Consider the following 18937-nt stretch of genomic DNA (forward strand, 5'->3'; position numbering starts at 1 on the left):
CAATAAAACCCAGCTACATGTCCTTCTGCAATCTTTAAAGAACATATAATGCCAAGTTTATATAAATCCTTCAAGGAAAAGACTATAAATAAAAATGAAACATGAGAAAAAAATCTCAAAAGCCAATTGTTATATAATTATTAGGAAAATTACAATAAAAATATCAAGCGTGCCACGCATTGAAGTGCCAAGCACAGAAACTCCTGTACCCATGCATGGCTGGTGGAAGCGTGCAGTGGCACACTGGGCTGGAGAGCCCACGGTTGGAGCTGTGTGTTTCTACACTCGCGGGCATGTAACCCCGGGTTTCACTGGAAAATTATGTTCACATAATTTGAATATAATGCTTGTTACAGTTTTATTTATTATTATTTTTTGTCTGTTGTGGGGTCTGAACTCTGGGCCTGGGCGCTGTTCCTCAGCTCTTCAGCTCAAGGCTAGCACTCTACCGCTTGAGCCACAGCACCACTTCCAGCCCTTTCTGTTTATGTGGTGCTGAGGAATCAAATCCAGGGCCTCATGCATGCAAGGCAAGCACTCTACCACCGAGCCACCTTTCCAGTGCAGAGCTTTATTTTTAATAGTTAACAACTGAAATCAATCACCTATCTTTGTTAAGCAAGTGATTGAATAAACTTTGGTATAGCCATGCAATGGAATACCAAGCAGTGCAGTAAAAAGCAGGGGAGTACAGATACACACATAACCTGGGATTATTCCCATAGAGCGATACATTCACTGAAGCAAGCCAATCCCCAAAGAAATGTCAAAGTGGTGTCAGTGACTCAGCTACTCGGGAGGTTTGAGGTCTGGAGGATGGTGGTTCAAGGCCAGCATCATCAATTGCAGGTGAATGGGGTAGATGTAAAGGTGACAGGTCAAATAAAAGACTTCCGTAGGATACTGGCAACTTCACGATCTGAAACTAGATGCAGAATTCTTAACAGGAGATGAGGAAAAGCGCTGCATGTCTAGAGGAGAAATGGATCCTAAGCGACATTAAGAACTTCCAGTACCATTTGTTCATGGCTGTTGGGTCTTCTCGCTTCTCTCAGGACAGAAACCTTGGCACTCTGTCATTGGCTGTATGTGTGCCACTGCCTGGTACAAATAGCCCAGGCGATCGCCACAAACGTGAGGTCACTGTCGTGGATGAAACTCTCCTCTCGCGCCTTTGGAGTGTTTTGGTCCCCGGTCAAGCTAGAAGGGTCTTTGTGGAGTCCTCTCTGGGTTTCATGGATGAGAAGGAAACACGGCTTCCTGGAGCCCCAGGACTGGCCTCCGGCCTCCCCAAGTGCTGTCCTTACTTCTTCCTCCCATTTAGACTGGTGCTTCTGGGAGCCCCTCCTGTGGGTGGAGATGTCCTCCCTGGGGCTTCTGTCCACGATGTTGCTGGGGGGCATTGTCCCCCCTCCACCTCGTCCTGTCCCGGGGCAGCGGGGTCTGTGGGTCTGCGTCAGCTTTTCCTGCTGCAGTGGGGCTGTCCCCTGACTCACGGGCGCAGGAAGAGGGTGTTTTAATGTCGCACGCAGTCAGCAGGCTCTGAGCACCTGCCCTTGCGTCTCCACATGCACCGCAGCCCCCGATGTCACGCGGCCCCCAGCACCTGCCATCTGTCCACAGAGGAAGTGGCGGCTCCGGACCACGGGATCCATGTGTGTGCATGTTTGCTGCTGTGTAGCTATGAACCTGCATGTGTGTGGTGTGTGTATGTGTATGCATGCCTGAGATGGGTGTATCTGTGCTTCTTTTACCCATATGTGCATACATGTGTCTGTAGTTATATGTATGTGGTGTGCACTGTTTGTGAATATGGGTATCTGTGTGGATGTGTGGTTTGTGGGGTATATGTAGGGGTGTGTGTGTATGTGTGTGTGTGTGTGTGTGTGTGCCTGGCCCAGTATACTTCGCAGGGCAGGCTGCGGGCTGGGCCAGGCCTGCAGAGGTGAAGCGAGCCTTCCAGGACAAGCACACAATGGCACACTGCACCCCCCCCCTGTGACCTCCCCCCCCCCCCGCCCGAGGGGCAGAGAGCTGCCCTGCCCCACCCAGCACCTGGCAGCTGCATCCCCACATGCAGAGACCTTGCTGTGGCCTCTGTTCGGCTGGGCAGGGCCTGATTTTGTTGTTCAGGTGTCGATAACTGGACAGCGAATGGCTGAGCAAGGTCCTCACGCCCCGAGTGAGGGCGTGGACTGCTGCCTGGCACGCGCCAGGCTCTGGGTTTGATTCCTGAACTACAGGGGAAAATGAGGCACAACACCACAACAGCGCAGTGTGTGTGCACAGTGGACTTGGCTAGGACGGGAATCTGCGTTTGGGTCCATGGCAGCCCTGCTCCACGACACAAGACTTGGCCACGCCAGGCTCTGTGTGGAAAGTGAATATACAGCTTGTGAGCGGGGACGGGAGGGAAAAACTGGGACAGAGAGAGGCCTGAGGTGACACTGTCCAAGGAGAAAGGCAGCCTCTGCCGGCCTTAACACACTGTCACCCCTCTGCACATCACCTTTATAATAACAATAAAAATACTTTAAAACTTGGCTGCAGATTTGAAAGGGCTTCATCCTTGATCCGTGGCTCACAGGAAGAGGGAGGTGGTTTTGTTTAGCCAGGTTGAGAAGCTGGGTTAATTGCTGGGTAATGCTCAGTCTTCGGACCACAAAACCAGAGTGCAGCAAGAAGCTGTCACTTCTCCCACTCTCCTGGATTCTTGCTCCCCCAAAGCTCCCCCTCCCCACCCCTGTAAGAAAGGCCCACACTGGACATTCGTGAGAAAACAAACTTTCCTGGGCTGCATCCTACCCACTAGGGACCTGAAATACATGTTCCTCGGTGATTACAGAGGCAAAAAGTCCAGCCATGAAGAAGAGCCGAGCCGTGGGACAGACCGGCCACATCCGCAGAATCTCCATTCTCCATCCCCTTGCCTGGACAAAGACGGTGAAGTCTGGTTCCTCAGGCTGGGTTCAGGACCTGCATGCCAGATCTGACTTTGCAACTTGTAGAAGATCATTTTACTAATGTCTGCGTATGTGTGTGTGCACGCATATGTGCATGCTGCACACTGGGCTTGAACTCAGGGCATCACAGTCTTGCTTGGCTTTTTGCTCAAGGCTGGTGTTCTACCGCTTGAGTCACATCTCCACTTCCTGTTAACAAAGCTCCTTGAAATCTAGACTGCAAAGCAACTCACTTTTGTGTCTGGAGCCCCCTAGCTTGGTGCCTGACGCTTACAAGTTCCTGGAAAGGCGGGGAACAGGTACCACAGACAGCTGGGCAGCAGGCATCTGTGAGCTCTACACAGTAGAATTATTCATGGGCCACAATGGTGAAAGACAGATGCTTTAAGAAAGCGGATTTCTGACCAGGGTTTCTTAGATTTCCTGGTGGCTGCCTGCACAGTGTCAGCCCACAATCCATCCTTGTTTTCCTTGCTTTGGTTAGCACCATCCCAGGCTCCATTAAATTAGAATCTTAGGATATTCAGGAATATTAGGGGCCTCTTGTCTCTCTCTGTAGCTGGGGTTCCAGAGAGTCCTGAATGGTTTAAAATAGCATCGTCCTTGTACAATAGCCTTGGGACGTTCCCTCCACAAAGCCTGCTTGAGCCTCAAGAGAGGGTTTTAAACTCGCTGCCTCTGAGCAGAGGAGCCTGTGGAAGCCCCAACAGTCTCGAGCATTTTGTGAAGGCCGCCATGATGTCAGGCAAGGGATCGGAACTCAGGACCCACTGGTTTCTAAGCACAGGCCAGATGTGCAGCCACTGAAACCTCTAATTCCTCTCTAATCAAATTCCATTCCATACAATGTTCCCTTAATGAGCGTCAATGACATTAATTACTGTCCCCTTCACTTAAGAACATGCTCAAGAGTTGCTATTGCCACATGATAGCCCAGGCATAGCTCAGGCCCGAGGAACCTGGGAACAGCTGGTGTTCTTCTTCTTACCCACCCCTCTACCTGAACCCCAGTGAACCGTGTCATTTCAATCCTCACACGAGGCCTTCCTGCCTCCTGGCTCCACATGGGCCAAGGCCAGGAACCGCAGCCGCATCCCCTCACAGGGATGTCGTTACCACAGGGGCATCACTGACTGACTGGCGCACCGAGTTTGGTAAGCACTCTGACATTTCCCAAGGACTGGAGGCGCGAGGTCACTCGCTGGACAGGGGAAGGGCACACTGGAATCCGAGTACAAAGTGCGCAGGGCACTTGGCCCAGAAATTTCTCTTCTGGTGATTGATCCTACTCAATGTTTTGGGCCTGCCTCTGAGGGAGATATCTAAAGTCCGCCTAGGAGTGGACTGGGGAAACCGGTGATGGGATATCCATCAAGTAGGGTCTGTGCATGAAATTAAAACTGAGGCCAATCTGGGTGTGCTGTTCTGGAAGAACGCCTTTGGTGGTGCAGGTGAGAAGTGCAAGGCGGTGATGCAGCGGATGGGGTCTGTTACACACTGTAACACGGTGCAGCGTGCCTGTGTGAGTGCGCACACCTGTGTGCACACATCTCAGGAGGCTGAGATGCGAATGCTGGCGTGGGCTAGCTGTGGGGCAGCGCACTGTGCGTCTGCAGCGACGTCAGAGGGCGGGCCGCCGGACGCAGCGGCTGGCCCCTGCCTGCCCCAGAGCACCATGGGAGAGCAGTCACCATCCTTGTCACCTGGAGCTGTACAGCTATAATGGGCTTCAGTGTTTCAGACAGGGCTCCTATGGAAGGCTCACAGGAAGGCAGGAAGGAGCTGTGGGGGACCGTCAGATGAGCACACGGGGAAACGAGAGTGGGAGAGGAGGCCATCCTGACAGTTGCTCTAAAGCCGCTGCAGCCCCCGACCAGGAGGAAGGGAGTAATTCTCATTCCTTACAATGGAGACGGACATCAGGTCCTACAGCCTCAGCGACCCCGCCCGCTGCCTGGCTATGGGTTAGGAGCTGGTAGAGCCACTCTGAAGGTGTGATTGTCTTTGAGGTGGTCTGGGGAGCGGGGCGGTCTCTCAGGTCTGAAGTGAGGGCTGAGGCTGGGAGCCTGCAGCCCCGGGGGTTCCGTGGTGAGGCAGGCAGTCCGTGGAAACACCTAGAGGCCATACAGGCCAGGAGGACCGGCTCAGGACGACTCGGGACCACCTCGCATGCCCCCAGCTTCTGCAGGCACACATCCAGCTTGGATGCAAAGTTGCACCTGAAGGTGTACAGACTTTTTCTGGTCACTATTTTGCAAACAATACAGTAGAACACCCATTTTTTCCCCCTTTGGTGCCAGCCCTGGAGCTTGATCTCTGGGTGCCACAGCTCCACTTCTGGTTTCCTGGTGGTTCATTGGAGATAAGAGTCTCATGAGGGCTGGGAAGGTGGCTCAATGGTAGAGTGCTTGCCTTGCATGCCTGAGGCCCTGGGTTCGATTCCTCAGTACCACAAAAGCAAAAAGAAAAAAGCCAGAAGTGGCGCTGTGGCTCAAGTGGTAGAGCGCTAGCCTTGAGCTGAAGAGCTGAGGGACAGCGCCCAGGCCCAGAGTTCAGGCCCCACGACCACACTCCCCCCCACCCCCAAATAAAAAAGAGTCTCATGAACTTTCCTGCCTGGGCTGGCTTTGGATCTTGACATTCAGACCTCAGCCTCCTGAGTAGCTAGGATTACAGGTGTGAGCCATCAGCATCCAACTTCTTTCTTAATATTTTTCATTTCATTTGAGCTTTTTTTTTGGGGTCCGGGCGTGGTGCTGGCCCATGGAATCCATCTTTATATTGTGGTTTTCATAGGGTCCTTGGCCTGCCAATATTTGAGGGCTTCACAGGGCAGGAAGTGGGTTGGGTGCTAGTCCAACTCTTTCCATCACCTCTTTCCAGTGTTCCACACTTAAACTGGTGGGCCCCTGGACTTCTTGAGCTTTGGCATCAACATTAGGAAAGAGTTGGTCAAAGAGTTCACCGAGCAGGGCACCAGTGGCTCACGCCTGTAATCCTAGCTACCCAGAAGGCTGAGATCTGAGGGTCAAGGTTCAAAGCCAGCCTGGATAGGAAAGTCTGTGAGACCAGAAAACCACAAGTGGCGCTGTGGCTCAAATGGTAGAGTGCTACCTTGTGCTGAAGAGTTGAGGGACAGCGCCCAGGCCCAGCGTTCAAGCCCCACGACTGACAAAAAAGAAAAAAGAAAAAAAGGAAAAAAAGAGAAAGATTTCACTGCTAGGATCTTGTTTAGCCCCAGCCATCCAATCACTGGGCCGGTTCAAGGACAACAGCTTTATTCCATTATATAACAAATCTTACTAGGGCAGAGAATTAATTTGTTAAAACATTTGCAAGATAATATACAGTGTGGAGACCTGAGGACAGACTCACGGCTTACTAGTTGTCAAATGAGAATATTTTCTACAGGTTCTAAATTTGACACTAGTACTGATGAGTGTCTAACTTGAAAAGAGTGTGGGGTGTGGGTGTGTAAAACAGTGAATCTCAGTTATAGACAAACCTTACGTAAATTAAGGAACAACCAAGCAGGGGAAGCGATTGCTATGGGCATGTGGCTTGGTGTCCAGCCTCCTGGAATGGAAAGAGTAGATGCAATGGTGGGAGAGCAGGGGGCATCTGTATGCGGCTGCTCATTCCAAAGCTTCTCAGGTGGGCAGTGGAGAGCTGGGCCTCACCATTCCAGAGAGTCTCCAAGGTGGTGTCTCAGAAAGGCGCTACTTCTTTTTCTCCTTTTTTCCTTTCTTTTTCCCTTTAGCCCTCTCTTTCTCTTTGCCACCCAAGTTTAATGCGGAGAGGCGTCTCTTCCCCAGGGGGGTCTTTGCATACCAGTTCTGAAACAAAAGACATAGTTGGGAAAAAAAAATCAAAAGTGACCAAGACTAAGACCAGCCTGCTAGGAGGCAGCAGCCAGCAGCCCTTACCCTTTGGGCGATATGTTGAACATGAACTCCTCTTCCCGGATTTCCTAGTCTAGATTTCTGCGTGACCCAACACTTTACCCAAGGACTTTGTCGTTTCAGAGAATCAGAGAGAATCACCTGGATCAAGACATCTGCTTCCTTGGCACATTGCTGTGTCCCGAAGATGTGCATTTTCTTGGAAATGTGACCGGCCCTTGGGCCACCTGGTGGCCAGGTGAGGCCACAGGAACCATTCCCAGCCTCCGAGGAGGACTGAAAAATGTGGCAGAAAAGTGGAGCCAAAACAGCAGTGAAGGACTGAGTGGCTGGGACCATCTCCAGTCATGGCTGTTTGAAACCTGAGAAGCATTTTGCTTTATGAACTCTACAGTTACCGTATTTCACAAAATGATCACACTATGTCATTTATCAGCGGACATACAGGGAATTTTCAATTTCTTATTTGTTGTGAACCATGCTGCCACTCACGATGTTATGGAATATGAGAGGTTATGGAATATGAGCATCTTCAGTCTAACTTGACCTGGTCAAGTTGCTTTCTAAAGTGCGGATCATTTGCTTTCTCTGGTCTTCTAGGTGTTAGTTTAGCTGGATATAAATATTATGTGGGTAGTTATGTTTCCTCAGCACTTTCTAGGTACAATTCCACTGTCTTCTGGCATCCATTGCTGTCAAAAAGATGGCTGATTGTCTGGCTACTGTTTGTTTGCATGTAATCTGGGAGCTTCTAAGCTTGTTCATCTTATGATTTCTAGTCATAGACCTGGATATGGATTTATTTTTAATGTTTTACCTCAGGAAAATTCTAGCATGCATTTCATCAACTAATTGTTCTTCTAGTTTTTCTTTTTAATTTATTCTGTCTAGACCATCTGTTAGTTGAATACTATTGTCTTCAGCCTGTGTTCTGGGGTGCTGGGTTTTCTGTTTTCCTGTATGGTTTTCTAAGGGAATGCCCAAGACTGCCCTTTAGTCCACTGGTGTGCTCTCTGGACATGTCTTTCTAGAGCTCATTATTCTTACTTATTTCCATTGAATGTTAACTACCGTAATGTTTATTATTCAGTGTCTATGTGCGTTTGTTTAAAACTCTGTACATTTCTGATAGAAGCCATGTTTTCACTTAATTTCTTGAAAGCCTTAATTACACTCACTTAAACATTCTGTGTACTTGTACTTAATATTAGATTTCTGAAAATGTTTCAGCGTTCTGATTTTTCACATTCATTTTGAGTGTAAAACTTTGCTTTGTCTCTTTCACTCTCATTTGTCCTTCCCTAGCAGTTCTGCAATTGTTTCTAAAGGTCTTCACCAGGGCAACCCCGGATAGTCTGCCTGGCTCAAGGCCAGGAGAGCAGCACGCTCACCCCACCTCTGCCACACCAGGTGACATAGTTCCAGGGTCCTTGCAGGGACTAGGAGGTGGACATCTTTGAGGGGCCACTGTTCTGCCTCCTCTACCTCTCTGCAGCTCAAGCTCCTTACTTGCAAAACAGGGTTGGGAGGGCTATGAGAATTACGATTACTCGATATTTTCTTCATGCCATCCATGGAATAGGGTAACATTTTTTGGAGTAAATGGGGTTAATTACAAGCAATTATCATAGTGCATAGGGCTCAAATAATTCAGGAATTTGATGACAATTGGTCTGTTCCAAAAATGTGTCACTTAACAAATCTATTCAACATATACAGCAGTGGTAGGGGATGGCTGCATGTCTTTGAGAAATGAAGTGAGTGATGCAATCTTCAAGGAGTGTGTGTAAAGAGTGTGTGTATTCTCATTCCAGGGTAACAGCTCCTCTTCTTGAGCAGTAGACGCAGCCCTCAAACACCTGTCACAGGTAGAGAAACTCCCTGAGGTCCCTCAGAATGTTAAAAACCCATACTGAGATTTTAATACCCTAAATCTATTTCCTCAAAATCAGGAGGAAAAGTAGTAGTTTAGAAAAGAGAAAATAGGAGCTGAGAAGGTGGCTCAGTGGTAGAGTGCTTGCCTTGCATGCATGGGGACCTGGGTTCGATTCCTCAGCATCACATAAGCAGAAAAAGCTGGAATTGGTGCTGTGGCTCAAGTGGTAGAATGCTTGCCTTGAGCTGAAGAGCAGTGCCCAGGCCCAGATTTTAAGCCCCACAATTGGCAAAAAAAAAAGAGAGGAAACAATGGAGAATTTCAGAAAATAATATGATCCATGACCATAAGAGGATAAATATTTGCAATCATTACAAACACAGTCTTAAGCCAAAAATTGAACAGGATACTAAATACTAATTAAACAGAATATTCATTCCAACACTTGGCAGACACTTGGTTGGAGTTGAAAATGTTTTCTTCCTTGTTTTTTATTTTTCTCTTCAGTTTAATTAGAGCTGGGTTGAGAAAAATATGGCCGATGGGCCAGACCTCTCCTGTTATCTGTGTTTGCAAACAAAGTTTTATTGGAACCAAACCACAAGCACTCATTTACATACTGTGTAAGGATATGTTGAATAGCTAAGGCAAAGGCTGCATGGGTCTCAGAGCCTGAGGTGTCTGGCATCAGGGCCTTTGCAGAAAACAGTCACTGACCATAGGCTATCCTTACTGGGATTCTTATGACCATTTCTCACCTTTCACTGAAGAATTAGGAGAAGAGTGGAAAAGCGACACATTGAGAAGGGACAGTTCCTGATGTTGAGTGGGCTCTGAGAGGTAACAACTGGAGAGAATTGTCAGCTGGTGACAGGGGTGACCAGTATTATGCTGACCTTCAACTGCATGGGTGTTGGTTTTCTCCCTTGACTTTCTGGTTGGCCAAAGGACCCCCCCCCCTCCCGCAGGTATGGAAAGAGAGAAAGCGGCATTGGAGGAGCACCTGCTGGCCTGGGGCTGAGAGGTGGGCTCCACCCTGGACTGTGCCTTGGACTAGCCACACAAATAGACAAAGCATGCAACTCACAGCCCCTTAGTGTCCTCCTATTGAAGAGGGAGCTGGAAGACGGATCTCCGAGTCTCCTCTAGATCTAAAACATTTTGTGACTGTTCCAGAGTGTGCTCAAGAGTAGGTGCAGCAGGTTTCTCTGAGCTCCCATGTAGTTTTCCAATACAAGGACACAGAAAACTGACAAGTGAATTGTTTTGTGGCAAATACGGTGCCAAATAGCAGTAGCATGAGCATAAGCTAAACTATTTAGGAGTATTTACTCTCCTGACCTTCTTCAATATACAAAAATCTTGTACCTTCATGAAGAGAAGACCAAGGTAAATGTGTGTATGAGGAAGGGTGGTAAGGAAGGGAGAAAGTGAGTGGGAAGGAGGGAGGGAGGAAGGGAAGGAGAGAGAGATTGCTACTTCAAAGCCATTTAATTCTTACATTTGGCTGTCAATTTATAAAGTCATGGGCTATGGTTTTTCTAAAATTTGGAAGATGTATGCTTTATTGCTGAGGCTTAAGATTTTGATTAAAAAATAGCCTGCTTGCCAAAATTCATCATATGTGTCTGAGTTCAAATTCATGAAGCACAGGAATCTAGGGGGAGGGAGTGTCTGCGGCCAGGATTTGCCCCTCCAGTGTCCCGTTTACCTTAAAGCTCTCCTCTTCCTCTTTGTACACCGGGTTCATGGTGGCCATGGCGGTGATGAACTCCACCGCGGTCAGTGGCTTACGGCTTTGCTGCCGGATTCTGCGGTCGGTGAGCACATTTTTGACCACTTCCACTATATGTCCTTGGGTGAAGCCATCAGTGACCTTCGCTAGGCAACTGATATTCAGGCCTTTGCTAAGGACTCCCCCGTTGTGCTGAATGATCTTCTTCCACAGAACTGTTGCAGTAAGACGGCAGAAACAAAGGAGGGTTAGCTACCCCAGAGAAGTGCCGTGAGCCCAGCTCTTCCTACAATCTCATCTTACCAAGAAAGTACATGTTGTCTAAAGCACCATCCCATCCCCTGTCCATGCTTTGCTTTGAGTTTGAGCCCAGATTGGTCTTTTATGTTAAGTAGGAGTAGAAAGACTTGCCACCTCGCTGTGGAGGGAAGCACAGAGGGGTGCGTGCCGCACTGCGGACGGCCTGTCTCCCGCACGTGTTGACATTTTAAAGTGCTAGGAAGCTGCCAGGTGTGATGACCAATGACAAGGATTAGAATAGTAGCAGTACAGAGAAGGACACACCCTTCATGGAACAGCACAGGGCACATCACCTCTCCTGTGGGTGTGTCCTCTCTTGTGGTGGGTGTGCCCTGTGGTCCTTCAGTGGTAAGCGTGTCCTCCTGTAGTAGATGTGCCCTCCTGTGGGCATGTCCTCCTGTGGTAGGTATACCCTTTGTGGGTGTGTCCGCCCTCCCGCCGTGGGTGTGTCCTGTGGTGGGTGTGTCCTCCTGTGGCAGGTGTGAGTCCTATTATGGGTGTGTCTTCTCTCCTGTGGGGGTGTGTCCTTCTCTGTACTGCTACTATTCTAGTCACTGTTATTGGTCACCACACCTGGCAGCTTCCTAGCACTAATTAAAACATGAGCACAAAATAAGCCGAAAATATTTCTAAGCATGTTTGAATGACAGATGATAGCAGGTAAGGAGGATTATTATGTCAATATGGAGTTAGAAACTGGAAACTAGAAACCCCAGTAAAAACAGCAAAAAGCAACAGCAACCAAAGAGCACCATCACTTGCAGAGTGGGATGACTTCTGTCCAACTTGTAACATCGACAGAAAGGACTCACAAGTCAGAGAGGAGACCTGGCAGCTGAAAAGGATCATGCAGAGAGCGAGCAAACAAGCGAGCAAGCAAGCCAGAGTGAGAAGGAGAGAGACAATATGAGGCACCCCAAGCTAGGTCCCCCGGACACTATGGCGAGGATTTAGAGCAACTTCGGTCCTGCTGCACATGGATGGGTTTCCCAATGGGGCTTGAGATCGATCCCTGACAGGTTCACTGCTGCCCAGAGGCTCTCTCTCTCCTGCTTCACTACTAGGTTGTAATGACCACAACCTTGAAGTTCCCTGCCCAGACTTTCTGCCACCTGCCACGAGTCTCAGTCCTGGAATACAGGAAGATAGATAATCACTGGTGTAGGTGATGGTGTAGCACCCACCATTTACGTACATGATGCTGGGTGTCAATGCAGAGCTTGGGTCAAGATTCCTTAAAGCCTAGAACTAATTGATTCCTTTGGTGGACATGCAGTGAGAGCGAGCAGGGAGGGTGTGGCTGCTTGCCCAAGGCCACCTGAGAGGGCAGGGGCACCGGGCTGGCTTCCCCCTTCTGGTGGATGAACTGTGCTCATCAGCTTTTACAAGAATTGCACCTGAGGCTTTCCAGAGCTACTCCATCCCCCAGTCTCTCCCCAACCCCCAGGCTCTTCTGACCCTTGGGTAGTGCTGTGGGAAAGTTGGCTGGGGTCTGGGGTACAGCGAGGCTCGGGTGGGAGGCTCGGAGGGACAGGGACCTGGGGGGGGGGGGCTGGAAGCAGTGGGCTGCCCATGTGGCTGGGAGTGGACTTCATTTTGTGAAAATCCAACCATGTCCAAAAAAGCAAGATGACAGTTATGGCAACCTTCTCAGGCCAAAAAGGAAGGGGAAGAGGGGCACTTGCTACATTTAACTGAGAACCTGAGCTTTGCGGAAGGCCAGCATGTATGTAGTGGAGGTCCTGCAGCATCATGTGAACAACGAGCCAAGCACCCTGAGCATGTGCAGTTCCACACCAGGCTCTGCATCCTGACCGCGTGGCGCTCTGCCTGAACGTGCACCGTGCTGAGCGCTGGGCCGCCCGAGCGTGTGTAGTGCAGCACCAAAGTCTACGTCTATGCCTCACTGAGCGACGCGCGTCCTGCGCAGGTGCGGTGCGGCTCTGGGCGCTGTGTGCTCTGAGCATGCGCCACACAGAGCGAGCGCCGTGCATCCTCGAGCATGCGTGGGACGCCTTCCAGGCTGCCTCCTGGGCATGCTCTGTGCAGCACTGAGCGCTGTGCACTCTGAGCATGCGCAGGGCTCGCCTTTTTTGCTTGGACTCGTGTGCGCGCGCGCACACACACACACACACACACGCACGCACGCACACACACACACCTCCGTTCTGTGGCCAGCCTGCGCGCGGGGAGATGCTGCCCGGACACGCGTGCCCGGGCGTGAGGCTCCCTCGGATGGGGAGGCCCCGTGTGCTGCACTGCTCCCCGTTCTCTTTCCTGCCCTCGCCTCGGCTTCTCGGTCGCCCCGGGCCCCGGGCCCCGGCCGGAGCTCCGGCGACGTGGGCTCGCGTTCGCTATGCCCGGGGGGAGAGGTGAGTAGGCCGATCTGGGTCATGCTGACCCTCGGCAGCCTCCAGTTCCAGACGGTTCTGGGCCCTTGGGTGACTGCCGGACAGACTCCAGGAGGAGAGGCCAGCAGAGGGGCGTCAGGACCGCGGGGAGGAGGCCGGGCAGCAGACAGGGCATCAGCCCGCCTGGCGTGCGCGTGCGCGTGTGTGCTCATGTGCGCGTGTGCATGTGTGCGTGTGTGCGCTCATGTGCGTGTGTATATGTGTGCGTGTGTGCACGTGTGTGCTCATGTGTGCGTGTGTGTGCGTGTGTGGGATTTTCTTTGCTTGATTGGGAGGCCAGGAGGGAGGAGGGCTGGAGTCAGGTGGGGTAAGGCGGGTGGGGTAAGGAGGGTGCCCAGGCTGGGGCTCTGGCCTCAGCGGTCACTCCCCTGCCAGGCCGGGAGGTGTGTGATGAGTGTGATCATGGACGTGTCCACACACCTCCGGACCTCTGCTGCTGGCAGAGCCGTGGATCTACTACCCCCTCAGTGATGGGCCGGAATAGACTGCTTCTGATCACCACCAGGCAGGAGTGGTCCTTCTTTAAGATGGATGCCCAGCCCCTGTGGCTAAGAAAGTGTCAAGGTGACTGCAGGAAGGCTGGGTAGCATTTACCATGTCAGCAAGAATGGGCTTGGACAAATCAACACCAGCAGCCCTCCCCCCCCCCCCACGAAAAAAATGTCTGGAGCATGCGGCTTAGGGGACAGGGCCTTCGGCTGATGGGAGGTGACACCTGCCAGTTTCTCAGCTGCCCACAGGAACAGGGCTGCTCTCTCCTTCCTCTCCCCGATGATGTGACACAGGACAGAGGCCCAGGAAGGAATCTGTCATACAACTTGAGTCTTTAAAGTGCCCGGCATTTATCAAGAGAACAAAATAGCCCACGTCAATTGCTTCATCTCGAAAGGGCTGAAAGTTCCATCAAAGAATAGAAACCTCTCAGCCCAGAGTCAAGAGTAATACTCTAGCCTCTTCAAATTAATAACATCTTACCTCACTTCATAAAAGTCACTTAAAAGATGTGCAGTAAAAAAGAATGGGGGGGGGGAGGGAGAGGGAGAGCGAGAATGGTGCATGAGAATGAGCATGGGAATGTCTGCCAGGGCCAGGGAACCGGCATCCTCAGTGAGAGGCAGTGGCCCTGCCAGCCGCTGCTGCCTCCCTGCGCGCTCCCCCCACTGCCCCCCATCCCTGTACCATCTTGTCCCGGCCCCCCCCCCCCCCATTGCTTTGTTGTCATCCTAGTTCACCATCATTGGCCCCTCTGAGCTGGGAGCAGTGGTCTGGCTCTCATGGCCATGTGACTTAGGCAGCACAAGTATTGGTTCTTGTAGGTCTCATTCCTAAGATCACCTATGACATGCTCCAAACCTCCTTCCTTCACTGGCTGACTGCACAGAGCCTAGGGTGGGCTGTGTGGTCGGGCCACACTGTGGTCAGGCTCTGGATAGATGGACTTAATGGGACCCAAAGCCTCCCGTGCTTACTGTAGGGCACTCATTTCCCAAGCCAAGAGCACAGTTGATCAGGATGGAGTAGGCACACATCGCAGGCAGAGCTGGTGATAAGCTGGTGGCATGCAGTGTGTGGGGGTGGAGGGCTGTTCTCTATCTGAGTAACACTGACGAGGAATGCAAGAACATGTATCCCTTTGGTGTGGGTGGGCCATTGTGGTTGAAGGATCACTAGAATCCAAGACTGACCTAGTGGTTTGCATTGCCACCAGCAGTAATAACCACGACTGCCACGGAACCACCACTGTCCCTCTCATGACCCCCACGGGCAGCCACCACCACTGCTGCCTGTGTCCACACCGTCACCCCCACGCTGCCCCCCACACTGCCCCCACCGCCACGCCACCTCTACCGCCATCTCCAAGCGGCTGCCATGTCTCCCCACCTCCGCCACACCCAACCCCCCGTCACTACCACCACCAGTGTGGGCCTACAAGGGTCCTGCAGGAGCCACGCTCGTGGCATTCCCACCCGGTGTCCTCAGCTGTCTTTGAAGATGGCTGACCCCGTGTCTTCCCCTTGACCTCAGGGAGGGGTGATGGTGACGCTGTGTGGTTGGATCACAAGAAACTTTTCAGCCTGATACTCGAGGCTTCTGTGCACAGGAGGCGCTTCCTCTCAGAGCCCCGCCGCCATGGTGCAGAGCTGTGTGGTACGTGTGGGCTGAGTGGTCCATAGCCACGCTCCGCTTCCCCGATGGACACCCGTGTGAGCTCCCTCCACGCCCTGCCCTGTCAGTCCTCAGGAGACTGCAGCCCCAGCTGACATCCGCACCGTGTTACTCTTCAAGGACTGTGCTCTACTTAGCTCCTCCACCCTCTGCTCCGCCAGAGAGAGCAGTGCGGCCACAAGTAACACAGATGTGGTCAGCAGCCATTCATCGCCCTGTCATTCACTTCTCAAGGCGACCACACCACTGTCTGCTTCCTTCACCTCCCCCACGTTGCCAACTCTCGTATCCTCCTGGGGGCCAGTGTGGAGCTGGAGCTGGGAATTCTGAACACAGTTGTGTAAGAGGGCCACAACAACCCTGTGGAGCAGACGGGAGTAGAGAGTTACATGGTCCCCCACTTCCTGTTTCAGAGCTGAGAACATGGGGCTCAGGTCAGCCTGGTGAAGAAAAACAGTGCTCCAAATGGTGCGCTATTACCATGCTCCATCGCTGTCTAAGCACCCTGTCATCTATCACTGTGCTCCATCGCTGTCCAAGCACCCTCTATCATCTGTCACTGTGCTCCATCGCTGTCCAAGCATCGTCATCTATCACTGTGCTCCATCGCTGTCCAAGCACCCTCCGTCATCTGTCACTGTGCTCCATCGCTGTCCAAGCACCCTCCGTCATCTGTCACTGTGCTCCATCGCTGTCCAAGCACCCTCCGTCATCTATCACTGTGCTCCATCGCTGTCCAAGCACCCTCTGTCATCCTCACTGTGTTCCATCGCTGTCCAAGCACCCTCTGTCATCTATCACTGTGCTCCATCGCTGTCCAAGCACCCTCTGTCATTATCACTGTGCTCCATCGCTGTCCAAGCACCCTCCGTCATCTGTCACTGTGCTCCATCGCTGTCCAAGCACCCTGTCATCTATCACTGTGCTCCATCGCTGTCCAAGCACCCTCCGTCATCTGTCACTGTGCTCCATCGCTGTCCAAGCACCCTCCGTCATCTATCACTGTGCTCCATCGCTGTCCAAGCACCCTCCGTCATCTATCACTGTGCTCCATCGCTGTCCAAGCACCCTCTATCATCTGTCACTGTGCTCCATCGCTGTCCAAGCACCCTCTGTCATCTATCACTGTGCTCTATCGCTGCCCAAGCACCCTCTGTCATCTGTCACTGTGTTCCATCGCTGTCCAAGCACCCTCTGTCATCCTCACTGTGTTCCATCGCTGTCCAAGCACCCTCTGTCATCTGTCACTGTGCTCCATCGCTGTCCAAGCACCCTCTGTCATCTATCACTGTGTTCCATCGCTGTCCAAGCACCCTCTGTCATCTGTCACTGTGCTCCATCGCTGTCCAAGCACCCTCTGTCATCTATCACTGTGCTCCATCGCTGTCCAAGCACCCTCTGTCATCATCACTGTGCTCCATCGCTGTCCAAGCACCCTGTCATCTATCACTGTGCTCCATCGCTGTCCAAGCACCCTCTGTCATCATCACTGTGCTCCATCGCTGTCCAAGCACCCTCTATCATCTGTCACTGTGCTCCATCGCTGTCCAAGCACCCTCTGTCATCTATCACTGTGCTCCATCGCTGTCCAAGCACCCTCTGTCATCTGTCACTGTGCTCCATCGCTGTCCAAGCACCCTCTGTCATCTGTCACTGTGCTCCATCGCTGTCCAAGCACCCTCTGTCATCATCACTGTGTTCTATCGCTGTCCAAGCACCCTCTGTCATCATCACTGTGCTCCATCGCTGTCCAAGCACCCTCTATCATCTGTCACTGTGCTCCATCGCTGTCCAAGCACCCTATGTCATCTATCACTGTGCTCTATCGCTGTCCATGCACCCTCTATCATGATGCTTCACTACTGTCCTGTGGCACAAAATGAGTGAACCTCATCTAGGTGTCAAAAGAACTGTCAGGACTGCCACAGTGACTCATGCCTGTAACCCCAGTGGGAAGTGGCGACAGGGAGATGGTGATTTGCAGCCACTTTGGGCAAACAGCAGGGTCTTGTCACATTGGACCACTTGTGGTGGTGGTGGACGTCTGTGTGTCTGTAATCCCAGCTGTGTGGGAGGCATGGTCTGAGAGCAGCTTGAGGAAAAAGCGTGAGACCCCATGCAGAAGCCAGCAGCCCGCCTGGGGGGCGGAGCCTGGCTCAGCAGCGCCACCCTCCACGGGCCCAATATGCTAACCCCGCCCAGTTCTCTTTCATCTTGGGCAAAGAAAATGTGTCAACAGAGCCAATATTTCCCTTCACATTTCTGGGGTGGTTACCCCAGAAATGCTCATGTCCGGCCCGGGCTGCCCCTCCCCACGCCCGCCGCCCCAGGAGGGCCCCAGGACACTTGCCGTATCTAGAAGCATAGTCTGGCCTGGGGATCAGAATAATTTTCTGGTAAACCTTGCAGAACGATTGGAGTTCGGCGTCAAAAGGGCGCTGCGTGGTCCCCACAATGAGGATCCTGTCGTCAGGCCTCAGGAGCTTCAGGAATTTGGGGAGCTGCTTCTTCAGGCGTTTGGGTTCATTCTGAGAGGAAGAGAGGGGGAACATCAGCCCACATGGAGGAGAAAGAACTGGAAACGAAAGGAAACGCGCTCAGACCCGAACACATGTGGAGAGTGCACTCCCAGACTCCGATGCTCTTCCTAGCCAGGGGGGTTGTAATCGTCGGCATTTCCTGACCTCCACGTCTGGTGTTTGGCGCTGGGATAGGAGAAGGGAGGAATCACCCGAGGGAGCTCAGAAGGAACCCGAAGCTGGTCTCCGCGTGGAAGGCCTGAGGATTCCCTTTGCTGAAGGCAGAACCATGAGGACCCGGGGTCCAAAACACCTGGTCTCGTGGTCCTGAAACCCGTCCCTCCCCAGTGCTTGGGAATAGTTCTGTCACTTCTGTCACGAGGAGGGAAGGGGCTGCTTCCCACCAGTCTGTTCACCCCAGGGGGACTCAGCTGGCCATGTCATCACAGGCAACTAAATGAAGCCTGGCTCTAATGAAGCCTGCCCGGCACAGACAGGGGAAACGTGGAGAGAATGTGGGGGTGAGGGTCAGATACCCAGCATTATCCTGGCGATTTTTGCTCCCATTTGGCCGGTTGGCTGATAGTTGATATAATTTCCTGAGCTTACTACCCCCTAGGAATGGCTTCTTTGAAGAAAGTATGCATTTAGATCCTTGGTCCATTAATAAAATTGGGTTGTCTTGTTAATACTGAGTTGTTACGGCTTAGATAAAAGTCCCATGACCAGGACCTGGTATGTACATATCTGTCCCATCCTGTGAATTGGCATGGCACATCCTTGTTAGTTTCCATTTTCTTTTGTTTAGCTCCTTGTGCCTTGAAAGAGAGATGTGGAAATGTACTCTTCTTTGGATGTGCTCTGGCCCCTTGGGCAGAGGGAAGGGGAAGAGAGGAGACTCAGAAATAAGGGAATTGAAGGACAAGATCAGAAAAGAGGTTGTGCCGGTGTTTCTGATATACAGATGGTGCCCAATCAATGCCTATTGAGTTACTGATTCTCCTCAAGCCCACTGGTCTTCATTCCTTGCTCTTGTGATCCCAACAGTTTGCCCTTCCTGAGGCG

At 51.8% G+C, this 18937-nt stretch overlaps 1 protein-coding gene across 3 annotated transcripts in view; it reads right to left on the minus strand.

Moving 5' to 3' along the window:
• Positions 1 to 6682: 6682 nt before the first annotated feature.
• Positions 6683 to 18937, minus strand: part of Iqca1 (IQ motif containing with AAA domain 1) — a 120307-nt gene continuing 108052 nt past the window's right edge. For all 3 annotated transcript variants that reach the window (XM_042678810.1, XM_042678808.1, XM_042678809.1), the window contains 3 exons: positions 17704 to 17881; positions 10453 to 10691; positions 6683 to 6799 (listed from right to left, as the gene is read on the minus strand). In XM_042678810.1, coding sequence (XP_042534744.1) covers positions 6683 to 6799; positions 10453 to 10691; positions 17704 to 17881 — 534 coding nt within the window. The remainder of the gene's footprint in view (positions 6800 to 10452; positions 10692 to 17703; positions 17882 to 18937) is intronic.

This window comes from Dipodomys spectabilis, unplaced genomic scaffold (genome assembly GCF_019054845.1).
Source record: "Dipodomys spectabilis isolate Male_0828 unplaced genomic scaffold, ASM1905484v1 ptg000049l, whole genome shotgun sequence".
Classification (NCBI taxonomy): domain Eukaryota; kingdom Metazoa; phylum Chordata; class Mammalia; order Rodentia; family Heteromyidae; genus Dipodomys; species Dipodomys spectabilis.